The sequence below is a fragment of the Lissotriton vulgaris genome, chromosome 1_1 (genome assembly GCF_964263255.1).
Source record: "Lissotriton vulgaris chromosome 1_1, aLisVul1.2, whole genome shotgun sequence".
Lineage (NCBI taxonomy): Eukaryota > Metazoa > Chordata > Amphibia > Caudata > Salamandridae > Lissotriton > Lissotriton vulgaris.
The window spans coordinates 1,813,887,246-1,813,901,172 of NC_141685.1; the positions used below are offsets into that span (position 1 = coordinate 1,813,887,246).

Genomic DNA, 13,927 nt, shown 5'->3' on the forward strand with positions numbered 1-13,927 from the left:
AGCACTAAATTAGTTCAAATAATTCTAGAACAACGACGCAGATATGACACCTTTGTAAGTCCTGAATATGTTCCCGCCCCACCTCCAGAAAGGAAAATGTACCATATGCAGTGCGGGGGTGGTATTGAAAGTCAGAACCCCTTGCGAGAAGTGCACCCTGTTATGGGTGAGGATAAAATTTTGAAACGCGTGTATGTACACACGCCTCTAACTAAATTAGAACTGTTAGAAATGAAGAAATTAGTACCGTGCCATGATAAAGACCCTGCAGGTTTTCATAGAGAGCTCAAAGACATGTTACTGATGGGGGACTACACATATGATGATATCATGAAAATGTTGAAAGTATTATTGCCTACGGGTATATTCGAGAAATTAAAGGAAAAGGACTGGGAGGTGGGAGACGCAAAGATTGCCTGGGCAGAAATAGAGGATGAAGAAAAGAAACGGGTTCCAGGGTTAGGCCTTGGGGACAAAACTAAAGCATTACCAGGTTTAATAGTACAGGTCCTGCCCAGATTATTGACAACTAGAAAGGAGGATTGGGATGCAATCTCGTCCTGTAAACAGAAACATGATGAAGATACTAGCGACTTTTATTCAAGATTCGAGAAATGTTTTATTATCAATAGTGGCCTCCAGCCAAGTAGCGAGTCGTACCCACATCTTTTTGTATCAAAGTTAGTCGAGAATTCCCTACCGTTAGTTAAAAATAGAGTGTATAAAGTCGAGAGTACATGGCAAGCAAATACGCCATCCCAGATGTTACAAATGTTACAATATCACCAGAATAGAATTAGGGAAGAACAAGATCAGGAACAGAAGCGCATGAAAGACACGAAAATGAAAATGTTAGTAGCCCAGACGGTCCCATCCGACAGTCACAGGAAAGGTACGACCCAGACAAGTCACGCTGCAGCTCCTGTTAAAGGGACATGCAATTATTGCAAGCAGCCAGGTCACTACGTACACGAATGTGCAGTTCTGAAACATAACATAGCGACAGGTAAAACTAAAGAGAGACCGCATCCGCCTAGACAAGACCATAACCAGCATCAGTCTACACAGAATACACAGCCCATGCATGCATCCGCACAGACAGCACAGACCGTAGCAGTACCACAGCCACAGCCCATTGCTGCAACTCAGCAAGTCTCACAACAGATGTACCAGTATGCCCAGTCTGCTTACCCCGAATATTCCCGATATACATGAAACAGCCTAGAGAGGGAAGGTGGCTTGCCTCTTATCGAGATTCCTGTAGATCAAGAAGGTCCTTATGTACACAGTCAAGTATTGGGGAAAGATAGAAAGTTTTTAATTGACACAGGGGCAAGTCGCACTACAATAAGTCATGACGAAGTTCCAGGGGCACCCCTCTCAGGCTCACAAAATGTTTCCCTTGGTTTTTCAGGACAACCTATTGTAAATGAAGTCTCAGAACCAGTTCCCCTGGCTGTGGGTCCATTATCACGCGTTACAGACCTGTTACTAACAAAATCATGTCCGGAAAATCTGTTAGGAATTAAAACACTGAAGGCTCTAGGGGCTATAATATGCTGCTCCCCGGAGGGAGTTAGACTCTTTCTGCGGGATTTCAAGGGTCATTACGTCCTTCGTGAGTTTGACGTCAGATTGAAAAATGTACCTGATTACTTGTGGGCAAAAGGCCCAACTGATGTAGGATGTATGCACATTACACCATACCGCGTTACCCTCAAGGCAGGTGTTGTATTACCCAGAATCAGACAATACAAGTTACCACCCGATGCTGTAGCGGCTTTACTGAAAATCATTGAAGAGCTCATTGCCCAAGGAGTGGTCGTCGAGACCGACTCCAATATCTGTAACTCACCCATCATTCCGATTCTTAAACGTACTGATCCCAATGCACCGCCAGTATATCGGCTGGTGATTGATCTTCGAGAATTGAATAAATGCATTATCCCACAGTATCCTGTGGTCCCCGATATATCATCTCTCTTGACTGCTATTGATGCAGAAGCAACGTTCTTTACTGTAATTGATCTCAAGAACGCCTTCTTCAGCGTGCCTATTGATCCAGAGAGCCAATATCTCTTCGGATTCTGTTTAAATGGACGCAGTTTCAAATTTTCGCGCGCACCTCAAGGATTCACAGAAAGCCCCAGCATCTATAGTCAAGCACTGAAAAGACAACTAGATTGTATTCAAATGCCAGTTAACACCGCTTTACTACAATACGTCGATGATCTGCTGATCACCGCACGAAGTGAGCCCGAATGTGAAAAAGCATCACTGACAGTTTTACATTTCCTGGCCGACAAGGGACACAAGGTGTCTCCTTCGAAGCTACAATTCTGTGTTCAGCAAGTTGTGTACTTGGGTCACTTGCTGTCCAAAGTGGGGAGACAGCTCACTCCCGATCGCATTCAGTTAATTGTGAACATGCCGCAACCCAAGACACAAAAGGAAGTGCGGGCCTTCATAGGCCTCACCTCGTACTGCAGACAATGGATTCCCCAGTATGCATTTCTAGCTAAACCACTCATCCAGTTAACGACACAGGAGGCAGCGACTTCGACTGTCCTCCCTTGGACTCAGGAACACACACAAGCTTTTGAAGAATTAAAGAAAGTTTTATGCCAAGCACCAGTTTTAGCGACACCATGTTACAGCAAACCGTTTACACTTTTTGTTACAGAACGTGATGGCACAGCGTTGTCTGTCCTCACTCAAGACCAAGCAGGTTCACATAAGCCTTGTGCTTATTTTTCTAGTACATTGGATTCAGTAGCTCAAGCACTCCCTGCGTGCTTAAAGTCAGTAGCAGCAACAGCGTTAGCAATAAGACAAAGTGATTCAATTGTTTTAGGTCATCAGTTAACAGTTCAAGTACCACATTCTGTAGAGGTTTTGTTAAACAGAACCCAGACTCAACACTTAACTATAGCACGACTGACAGGTTATGAATTAACACTATTCCAGCCACACATAGAAATCAGACGTTGCAGCATCCTGAACCCCGCAACACTGTTACCTACAGTTATGACAGATCCAGCTCCGCATGATTGTATAGAAATAATTAATGCAGTAACTAAGCCTAGACGAGACTTAACAGATGTCCCATTGACAAATCCAGACCTGACACTTTATGTGGACGGTTCATGCATGAGAACAAGTACAGGAGAATTAGTGGCCGCGTACGCCGTGACCACTGAAACTGAAATTAAAGAAACACATCGTATTGACACCCTGTCTGCTCAAGCAGCAGAGCTCATCGCTCTGACTCGAGCCTGTATTCTAGCCAAGAACAGAAATGTTAACATATACACAGATTCCCGCTATGCCTTCGGAGTTGTACACGACTTCGGAGTCCTCTGGCAAGAACGAGGTTTTCTGACTTCCCATGGGGCCAAGATACAACATGGCCCCCTCATTCAAGCACTGTTAGAAGCAATACATTTGCCCTCGGGCATATCAGTCATGAAGTGTAAGGCACATACTAAAGTCACAGATTCTGTTTCCCAGGGTAACGACCTGGCAGACCAGACAGCAAAACATACAGCATTGACTTACACCCAGACTACTGATGTGACAAAGACAATAGTCCAGACCCAGTGTATGGCAGTTAGAGATCCCGCCCTAGATGTAATTGATATCCAGACACATGCTACTCCAGAGGAGATAAAGAAATGGACTGAACTAGGAGGGATTCAGACAGATCAAGGTTGGGTGACGAAGGGAAAATCTATATGGTTTCTCCCCGACTCAATGGTTCAAGTCATGATAAATACAGCACATAGTCCTGCCCATCTTGGAGAGAAAGCCATGTTAGACAGTTTACAGAATCTCTGGTACAACAAACACTTACGAGCAGCAGCAAAACAGAAAGTGCGTACTTGCATGATCTGTTGTCAGTTCAATCCAGGTAAAAGCGTCCCTGTTGAGCAAGGTGGATTTCATCCTCCCGATCACCCTTTTGAAGTCCTCCAGATGGATTATATCCAGATGAATAGCTGTAGAGGATTTAAGTATGTCCTTGTAATTGTTTGTGCTCTGTCCCGCTGGACCGAAGCATACCCAGTCCCAGACTACACTGCTCCGACCACTGCCAGACAGTTGGTTCGTGAATTCTTCCCACGGTACGGTTTGCCCCGTGTCGTGTATTCAGACAACGGACAGCCGTTCTCGTCCGAGCTGATGAGACAAGTTTCCCTCTTGCTAGGATATCAGTGGAGGTTCCACTGTGTCCGACATCCCGAAGCAGCTGGCCTTGTAGAAAGGCATAATCAGACACTAAAAATCCGTCTTGCCAAGATCTGTCAGGAAAAAGGGGTCGACTGGATAGTCGCCCTGCCCGTGGCACTATTCTACATGAGGATGGTCGCCCACTCGAGATCAGGGCTATCCCCGTACGAAGTGGTCTTTGGCAGACCGCCGAATATGTGGGGGACGCCCGTTCCGAAAAAGATCACTGATATTGATTGTAACATGTTGACAGATTACCTTGCCTCCTTGATGTCTGCACTCCAATCATGTCGTTCACAGGTTGCCGCAGCCTTCCCTGACAACACCGATGTAAAGGCGCATGAGGTCCGCCCAGGTGACCTGGTAGTCGTCCGGAATTTCGACCGGAAAAGTCCGCTGGAGCCCCGCTGGAAGTCTCCAAAGACCGTTCTGCTTACCACTAGGACCGCCGTGAAAATCGAGGGGAGAAAGGGGTGGGTCCACACGAGTCACATCAAACTATGCAATGAACTAAAAAACGGACTGAAACAGGACTCTGACTCGTCCACCCCCACCAAAGACTGTGTTGAAGCACAAGACGTTACTGTGCCTAAAAGAGAAAAGACTCCTCAAGAACTTTACCGAATGAAGCTTCGATCTAGCAAGTCAGACAGTTTAATTGTTTAAGTCCTCCCTTAGGTGAATCGGTTAAATAGTTTCTGACATGTATCCCCTAGATCGAGTTAGAGAGAGAGAGGAAAAGAGAAGAACATATTGCAAATCACTTCGTAGTCACTGCATAGTGACACTAATAATCATGTTTATTCTGAGTATTCTAATTATTATTGCCAGCATTCTGCTTCCTATGTACTGGCCTATTTTCAGGCGTGAACAATCTGCTTACAATGTCTCTGCTGAACACACTTTTAGTGAACTTCCTGCACATGAACTCTCTTACAGACTTGCGCTGCGCAACAATACATTCATTAGTATGTTACACCATTCCCATCAGACAAATAATGCTACAGACTGTCAGAGAAGACACAAGAGTACCAGAACCCTCTAACCTGTCCAATAAATCTACATTTGTTCCCCCAACCTACACAATTCCTAAAGAAATAATAGCTTTCGAACAGACTGTTCTGTCCTCCATCACGCAGCTAAACAAACAAAAAGTTTTTTTGAAAAGAAATATCAGTAGAGACCAACAAATGGGTCTGAACAACTTACGCTCTGATGATTCCATAGTGTTAAAACCCGCTGACAAGGGGGGCGCACTGGTGGTCTGGTCTAGAGATAAATACATAGCTGAGGCTAACAGTCAAATTAAGAATACTGACTGGTACAGAGAAGTTAAAGAAGACCCAACTTCACAAATACAAACTGAGATCCAGATGAAACTCTCTGAAGGTTATGACAAGGGGATACTGGGACCGAAAGAGTTCCAATATCTTAATAAAAAGAGCCCACGTATTCCAGTAATTTATTTTCTACCGAAAATACATAAGAGCATAATTGAACCACCCGGAAGACCAATAGTCTCCGGGTGTGATTCATTATTAGAACCACTGGCTAAGTATGTGGATGTGTTCATAAAACCTTTTCTGTCCGAAGTTAAATCACATCTTAAAGATACAACGGACTTTATAAATAAGATAGAAGGAGTTCCATTTGATGACACGCAAGAACTGCTAGTATCCTTTGACGTCACATCTCTATACACCCAGATCCCCCAAGATGAGGGACTGGAAGCAATGGAGTATTACTTAGACACACGACCACGACCACAAAGAGTCCCCACAGACTTCATCATTGATTTAGCCAGAATAGCTCTGAAAAGAAATTACTTCCGGTTCATGGATGCGTTCTACGTGCAGGTGAAGGGGACCGCCATGGGGTGTCCTTACGCCCCGGAAATGGCGGTTCTCTTCATGTCCCTGTATGAGGAGCGCTTCATTTACCAAAATAACCCATTCCAACAAAACATAACAACGTGGTATCGTTACATAGATGATATCTGGTGTCAATGGAAAGGGTCTGAAGAAATGCTGACCGAGTTTCACCAATGGTTGAACACCAGACACCCAGACATCAAGTTTACGATCACACACAGTAGAACATCTCTCACCTTTCTAGATGTAGTGGTTGTTTCCCATCAGAACCAATTGTCAACTACCTTACATCGTAAAAACACTGACAAAAACACAATATTGCATTTTGCAAGCTATCATCCCAAAAGTTTGAAAACAAATTTGCCATATGGCTAAATGCTGAGAATTCGACGCAACTGTTCAAGGAAGGAAGACTTCATGACTCATTCCCAAATTCTCAGTGATCAACTCGAACAAAGAGGCTACCCACGGAAATTGTTAAAACATTCAGCAACACGAGCATGGCATACCCCTCGTGAGGAATTACTGAGAAAAAAAGACATCAAACCTCTTGACAGACCAGTATGTGTCACGACATTCGGACCATACACAAATAAATTTAAGTCCATTATTTTAAAGAATTGGCATCTGATAACGAACTCGGAAATTCCAATTGAGAAGCCACTGTTTGCCCTTAAGAAGAACAGAAGTATCTCCCAATATATCGTGAGAGCTGATCTAGGGGTCAGCCAAGCTAAAACAGACCTACGTGCTTTGTGGAAATTACCACCCATAATAGGTCACCACAAATGTGGCACATGTGCCTCCTGCCCTAGCACAATCGAAGGGGAGGAATTCCAATTCAACACAACAAAATGGATACATAAAGGTTTCTCAAACTGCAAAACACACAACGTAGTCTATGCAATCATGTGTCCATGTCCCAAGTTGTACATTGGGAAGACCACCCAAAAAGTGAACCAACGACTGGCCCAACACAGGTCCAGAATCAGACATAAAGTGCTGTCCGCACCGATGGTGCAGCACTTTGTGGAACACCAACATACTGAGACAGACTTCAAATGGACGGTGCTACAAGCCATGACAGCCCCCCCCGAGGGGAGGAAATATTGATACCATGTTGCTCAAAAAAGAAGCATATTTAATCCTTAGGTTTAATTGCGTGATGGATGGACTGAATGAAATCTCGGAATTGCAAAGATCAAGCTATTGAGTCCTCTGTTCACCCACCCTCATCAACACATACATTCATTGACAGGTAACTTATTGCGCCAGTCACCTAGTCACTACTAGTAGCTCACAATAATGTTAAAGTATATCCAAAAAATGGTACGAAGGGGAAAGACTACAATTCCCACAATGCCCAGCACCACTTATTAGTAGGAAACAGAGTTCCGCCCTGTGTTAGAAACCGGAGCATTACAGCAGCGGTAGGAGTGAGCGTCACGCAGCCCCTTGGATTCTCAAGCATTGCCTCAATAGACGGAGGTAAGATAATCATGAACAAAAACTCTGCACGCGGTTCCCCCGCGTAATAATAACCGAAGCGGAATGAATGTCGAGTAACGGTCGGCATTTTACCTCTGTTCACAGAACAGCTAACTGTGTCCACGAAAACGCTTTGACCAACGCAAAGTACAGCAGTGCCGGGGTCAGCTTGTGGCGTCTGAATAACAAGTAAGCACGGTTGCATAACAGCGTGTATAACAATGCCACATTCGCTGTAATGAGTAGGTGGTAAATTCGATCTGTATTTCACATTTAAACAGAACCCCAACACCGCGGAACCATATTTAGATTCCAACAAACGGCCATTTCACCTCTACGAGGGATCAGGAACATAAGAAGTAAGTGATAGGGCAGCGCAAAAACAGTTAACATGTGTCGATGAGTATGATAAAGTTAGAAACTCAAAAACCCACCATCCTTTAATTCCATTTAGGTAATGGTGACAAAATATGGATAACGTGATGTCCCGTGCCTGAATATTTCAGCTTTCAACAACGTTGTAAAAGGTAAAAATCCTTGAAGGTTTTTCCTTTACATTAAAGATGTTAAATAGTAGAGAGTAGGAGATACTGAAATGTCCCCTAATTTTACACCGTAGGCATACAGCTCAGCCCTGAAGAAGAACCCCACTGAAAAAAGAAGGGTTTGGAAACGCGTCGGCTATACGGCTGTCTGAAAGTCGAATGAACCCAAATGTTAGGGGTTGACAAACATAGGGCGTCGTAACTAAAGTCGGGTTGCCCAATATGCCAATTCACAAGTAAAAATTATTTGTAACAACATCAGTCTAGGTGTATATGACTTACTGCCAACCGGATTGAAATTGTAATTGTACTTGAATGCTTTGCTATTTCGTTTTGTCTTAAAAAATTGTTTTGTCATGTTTTGAAATTTTCTTCCTATTGTTTCCTCAGTGAAAAGAAATGTTTAATCTTCTGAAGTACCATAAAATGTAAATATGTATTGAAAAAAATTGTTTTGAAATGTCTGCATAAATACCTTCTTGAAGTAACTCAAAGAGGGCACACATCAGCTGAATAAATAAGCTGTTGTGATCTGAATTCGAGTCCTGGCATTTCCTTTTTTGATATATCGTATGTTGTCCAGCCAGGACCCGTAGGACAAAACCCCCATTGATTAAACGTAATTCACTGTTGACTACGTCGTCCCGGGAGGCCCGCTGGCTGGACTCTTGGGGGTGCAACGTGTTTGCCTCGACCAGCGCTGCCCTGCGGGCCCTTAACACCTTGTGTGTACTGGCTAGGGCCTCCTCCTGTTTGTGGGACTCGCAGCTTCCCAAGAGACTGTTCAGGTGGACTTACGGTATCATGTGTTAGATGGCCCGGAGCTGGTGGAGGTTATTCTCCATTCCGCTCTGGACATCTCAGAGGTGGTGGGCCGGGCCATGGCTTCCTCAGTCGCTCTCCTTCGCCATGCTTGGCTTCGGGACGGATGTTCACCGAGAATATTCGGGTGCGACTCATTGATGTTCCGTTTGATGGCAGCCTGTTGTTCCATGCCCCGGCTGACTCCGCCATCCAAAGATTGTTGGCAGGGCTCCGTCCTCCGTCTTATTCTGCTCCTCCTCCTCCTCCTCCTTCCCCTCCCCTCCTCAGTGACTGCTGAGTTGAGCTTCTTCTAAACCTTCTTGGGACGGTCGCTCTGAGTGTGTTTTCTGGCCATTGAGACCTCCTAGCTGGGACTTGGCATTGTTGGCTGCTGGACGGCCCTTTGTTAACTGTGTGTGTGTGTTTTTTGCTGGATTTGTTACACAGACTTGGCCCTGAGATGAGGCCTTCTGTTTTTTTCCTTTTGGGCTGCTTGTCGAGCCTTTCGCGGGGTGTTTCCCTGTGATCTTTTGTTTTTCCTCTGCTGCAGAGGTTCTTCCAAAGAGTGTTCCCATGTCTTGGGATTTAACGTACCCTATGTGGGGTAGTGGTCGCTGTTATATAGCTTGCACTCTGCTGGGAAGTTCTGATGGCCTTTGGGTGTCTGTTCTACATGGCATTTGTGTATGTTGCTTTGCTTCTTGAGGTTGTGTGCGCAGCCCCTCATGGTGGTGCGTCCGGCCTTTTCCTCACCTCCCTGCTCCTGTCCTGCAGGCTGGGATGCTTCTGTGTTCTCCCTTGTCAGGCGTAGCCCGCCCGGTCTTCCTGAGGTCCTGGGCTGATTTTTCTTGCTTCTGGCGGCTTATGTCTGTTGTCGCAGCTGGGACCGGGTTACTTGCCCGGTCCGCAGGTCTGGTCCCCTGTGAGATTCTCTGTCCAGTCATAGCTGGTGGGGTCCTTTCGCAGACCCTCCTTCCCCATGGGTATTGCTAGGGTATCTATTGTACGTGAAGGAATCTGCGGCTAGTAGTCTCTATCAGATGTACGAATTACTTACCTTTGGTAACTATGTATCTGGTATAGACGATTCTAGCCGCAGATTCCTTCACGGCCCGTCTTTCCTCCCCGTTCTGCAAGGACCCTGGGGTTGGTCTTAGGCACTCGCCTCCTGGTGGGGGCTGTGTCTCCTGTGAGTGCATTCTTTGCTCTTGCTGTGCTGCTCCGCATAGTTGCTGTTCATTCGTCCTCTTTGGAGGATGGGCTGCTCTGGCTGCTCCAGGTTGGGGTGGTTGGCCTTCCAATCTCTGCCTCACTCCTTGCTGCTCGGGGTCCTGCCCCTCTGCTGCCTCTGAGTTGGGGTAATTCGGTCATGCCTTGCCCTTGTTCCTTGGGGGGTGGTTGTGCTCTCTGCCGGGGTGGCTTGGAGGTTGGTTGTTCCTGTCAGTTTTGGGACTGGTTTCTGTATAGGGGTTGTAGGCCTGCTGCTTCTGTCCTGACACTTCACGCATGTGCCTTGTATACGGGGAAAGGGGAAAGGGAGGGATGGCTATCTATGTACTGGCAGGGTGGTTGGTCAGGGCTCTGCTTTTCCTCTTCTGTCCCTGCCTTTGGGCACCGCAGTGTTTCACTGCTCTTTATAGCGTCTTCCTCTTTTGTACTCTTTTGCACACTGTTCCCATGCTCCGTTTTTGTCTGGTGGCTCCGCGTTGTGGTGCTGAAAAGTTCGCCGAAGAAAACTGACGTAGGCCCGCCGGGGCAGGGCTTATGTAACCTCGCTGACGTCACGTGCACGGACGACGCCTGGGCGGAGTTGCGTGATGCCTCCCCGGCCGCAGGGTTGCGGTGGCAAAAAAGTTTCCATATCTAGTCTCACGCCTGGGGGATAATTCTACATGAAGGAATCTGCGGCTAGAATCGTCTCTACCAGATACATCGTTACCGAAGGTAAGTAACTCGTACTTTAATTTGAAATAAGACCAGCCATTATGCCTCTTGCCCAACTTAAAAAAAATAAAAAAAACTAGAAACCATTGCTCTTTTTCTATGAATTGTATTAAAAATATTCTGGGATGTCTGGTGTTTTTTGTTGTTGTTTTTTTACCTTGAGTAAATGTAACTACAATGTGAGTATGTTTTTAATCATTAAAGAATTTGAAAAAATATTGGATATTATAGTTAGGCGTTTTTGTGTGATATTTGCAAAAAGAAAGCCTCCCCTACAATCCTGCTAAATAGAGTATTTGATACTTACGCTAATTGCTTACACATTTATTTGTCTTGTAGATCTCTGGTGTTCAACAAATACAGTTCTCCTGATTTGAAGAAACGTTTTGGCTGCAAATATAAAAAAAAAAAAGATGGAGAGTGAACAATTTGTGATCATTTTGAAAAGATTTGTTTTTGTACATTGAAAGGTGTAATGTAGCTTTATAAGACTCGATTACTCGAGAATTAATTCCATCTTGGAAAATCTGTTTTGCATTGATTTTAAAAATTGGATTTTAATATTAGTTCAATGAATTTTTTGTACAAGGGTTGACTGGCTCCTGTATGCATTGTAAATTGTGAATTTATTACTGTCTGATATTTGGAGACAGTTTCTTATTTTCATATTCAATCATGTAACTTTTTGTAATTGAAATAAAGCAGATGACTTAATTCATGACGCTTTCCCTTTTAATATAATAAAATAAAGGGACTGCATTTCTCTTTGAATGCAAGTTGCTTTTATTATGAAGTGGGATTAGTTTAGAAAAATGTAATTTCTGTCGGGCATGGATATTTGTAACTAAGTTTTAGTTGTTTGCATATTTATTTAAATAACTTCAATTTTCACATTTGTTTTTGTAAAACTCATAACAATTATTGTATATTATTCGTAAACTTCAAGGATGCATCTTCTTCATACACCATCGGTCAAACCAAACTAAAACGCCCAATAGTGGTGTTTAGTAACATCCGAACTTTATTCATCGGGTTTACACAGTTGAACTTGGTAAAGTACCTAATTTGCAGACGATCATTTCCCCATTTGTACATAGAGTTAATTGGTTTGTGAACATTGAAAAAAGTTGGTTATAGTAAAAATGGAAATAGGTTTTTTTTATATATTTTTTTTTATATTTGCACCTCGTCCCCTGAGGCATATTGACACACTTTTATAGTCAAGAGGGAAATTGACTTAAGTGTTCTGGTTAAATTGTTGCTCATTTACATATTGGGATTGTTGAGATGTATTTTACAGTTGTCTTAACAAAACATTGATCTGCACTGATGTAATTTGGACTCCTGTCGCTGCAATAAACTTTACCTAGATCATCCTGTGGTGTGTTCATTTCCTCGTATAATTGTTGATGCCTTCTTGATTACAACAGTTGTGGTAAACTTTTAATAAAACGACTTGCCAACCAGATTTTGAAGGACGTTTTTTCTATTCAGTTTCAATATTGTTCGATGTTAAAAAAAAATTGAAATTTTGCAGTAAACTTAAAATGCAAATGAAACATTTAAACAAATGCATCATTGTACAGGCATACTGAACTCCGCATAGCTAGTTATCATGAGCAATTAAAACACAACATAAGCACGTTATTGGGTCTGATATTCCTAAAAGTAAGTATCTTTATCCCCCTGTGTATTTTTCTCAAAGAAGTTCCCCAATATAGTCTTGAAGCTAGCCACGTGTAAAATTTTCCATCACTCTATAGTAATTTGTGCAAGTTTGCTTTATAAAAATTGTGAAATGTCAGAAAATATTCTGATGTGAAAGTGCACAATTATTTGCTGCATAGGAATGATCGGAGCAAAAGTATAGTATTTGGGCCAGGTTAAAGCAGAAAATGTGCCGAAAGATAAGTTTTCTCCGTGAACCAGTCCCCTTGCCTTGCATTTGAATGGAGATACGCCTTAACATTCAGTTTTCACTTAAGATAACCCTAAGTGCATATCACATAGCTTTCCCTACAATTCACATGATTTTATGGAGAAAAATTACACTCTTTCACACACACTTAAACCGTCTATCCAAACGTCTCTGAATCCCTGTTTGTAATCTTTTAGAACATTTAATGTGGCCTTCTATAAAGTGAACTTTCTCACCAGCCGTTCTGCACTGGATGCTTCCTACTCTCTCAAGATGCCTTTCACGACAAATCATCTATGACACCAGTGACTGTTTTTCTTCAAGTCCTGGGCCTTTGTAGAATCTTTTCTTTACTCGTCTCCCTTTACATTCTTCTCCCTTTATTGTTTTCCTGACAGAAATATTTATGTCAGTCGGCTTGTTGACACAATTGTTATGCAAAACATTGATTAATGGGATTCTTGAATTAATCTCAACCACTGGTAATCACGCAGGGCACACCCCAACCCATTGTTATTTTGCACACCATGGACCCTGCTCCAATAGGAGCAGTCCAGCCCAAAGCTGAGATGGTATGGTGTGGTGTGCAAAGTAACTGTGGATTGGGATGCAGCCCTGAACGATTACCAGTGACTAAGATTAATTCAAGCATTCTATGCACAGGGGCGTAACAAACGCCCCCGTGGTGCGGAGGGCCCCACTCTCTTCAGTAAATGAAGGTGGCCCCCTCAGCTCTTCGGTGAGAGAGGCTTGCGCTCCATTGGGTGGGAAGGGTACAAGGGGGTGGCCAAGAAGGGTGCAAGGGAGAAGAGTGCAAGGGAGAAGGGTGCAAGGTAGAGAGGAGAAGGGTGCAAGGCAGAGGGGAGAAGGGTTCAAGGCAGAGAGGAGAAGGGTGCAAAGCAGAGGGGAGACGGATGCAAGGCAGAGGGAAGAAGGGTGCAAGGCAGAGGGGAGAAGGGTGCAAGGCAGAGAGGAGAAGGGTGCAAGGCAGAGAGGAGAAGGGTGCAAGGCAGAGAGGAGAAGGGTGCAAGGCAGAGAGGAGAAGGGTGCAAGGCAGAGTGGAGAAGGGTGCAAGGCAGAGAGGAGAAGGGTTCAGGGTAGAGAAGGGTGCTAGGCGGAGGGGAGAA

General features: G+C 44.1%; 1 protein-coding gene across 1 annotated transcript in view; it reads left to right on the forward strand.

The window, feature by feature from the left end:
- NFYB (nuclear transcription factor Y subunit beta) overlaps nucleotides 1-12,350 on the forward strand; it is a 164,203-nt gene extending 151,853 nt beyond the window's left edge. The window contains exon 7 of the mRNA XM_086919161.1: nucleotides 11,222-12,350. Within this exon, the coding sequence (XP_086775287.1) occupies nucleotides 11,222-11,254 (33 nt within the window). The 3' untranslated portion in view covers nucleotides 11,255-12,350. The remainder of the gene's footprint in view (nucleotides 1-11,221) is intronic.
- Nucleotides 12,351-13,927: the final 1,577 nt, after the last annotated feature.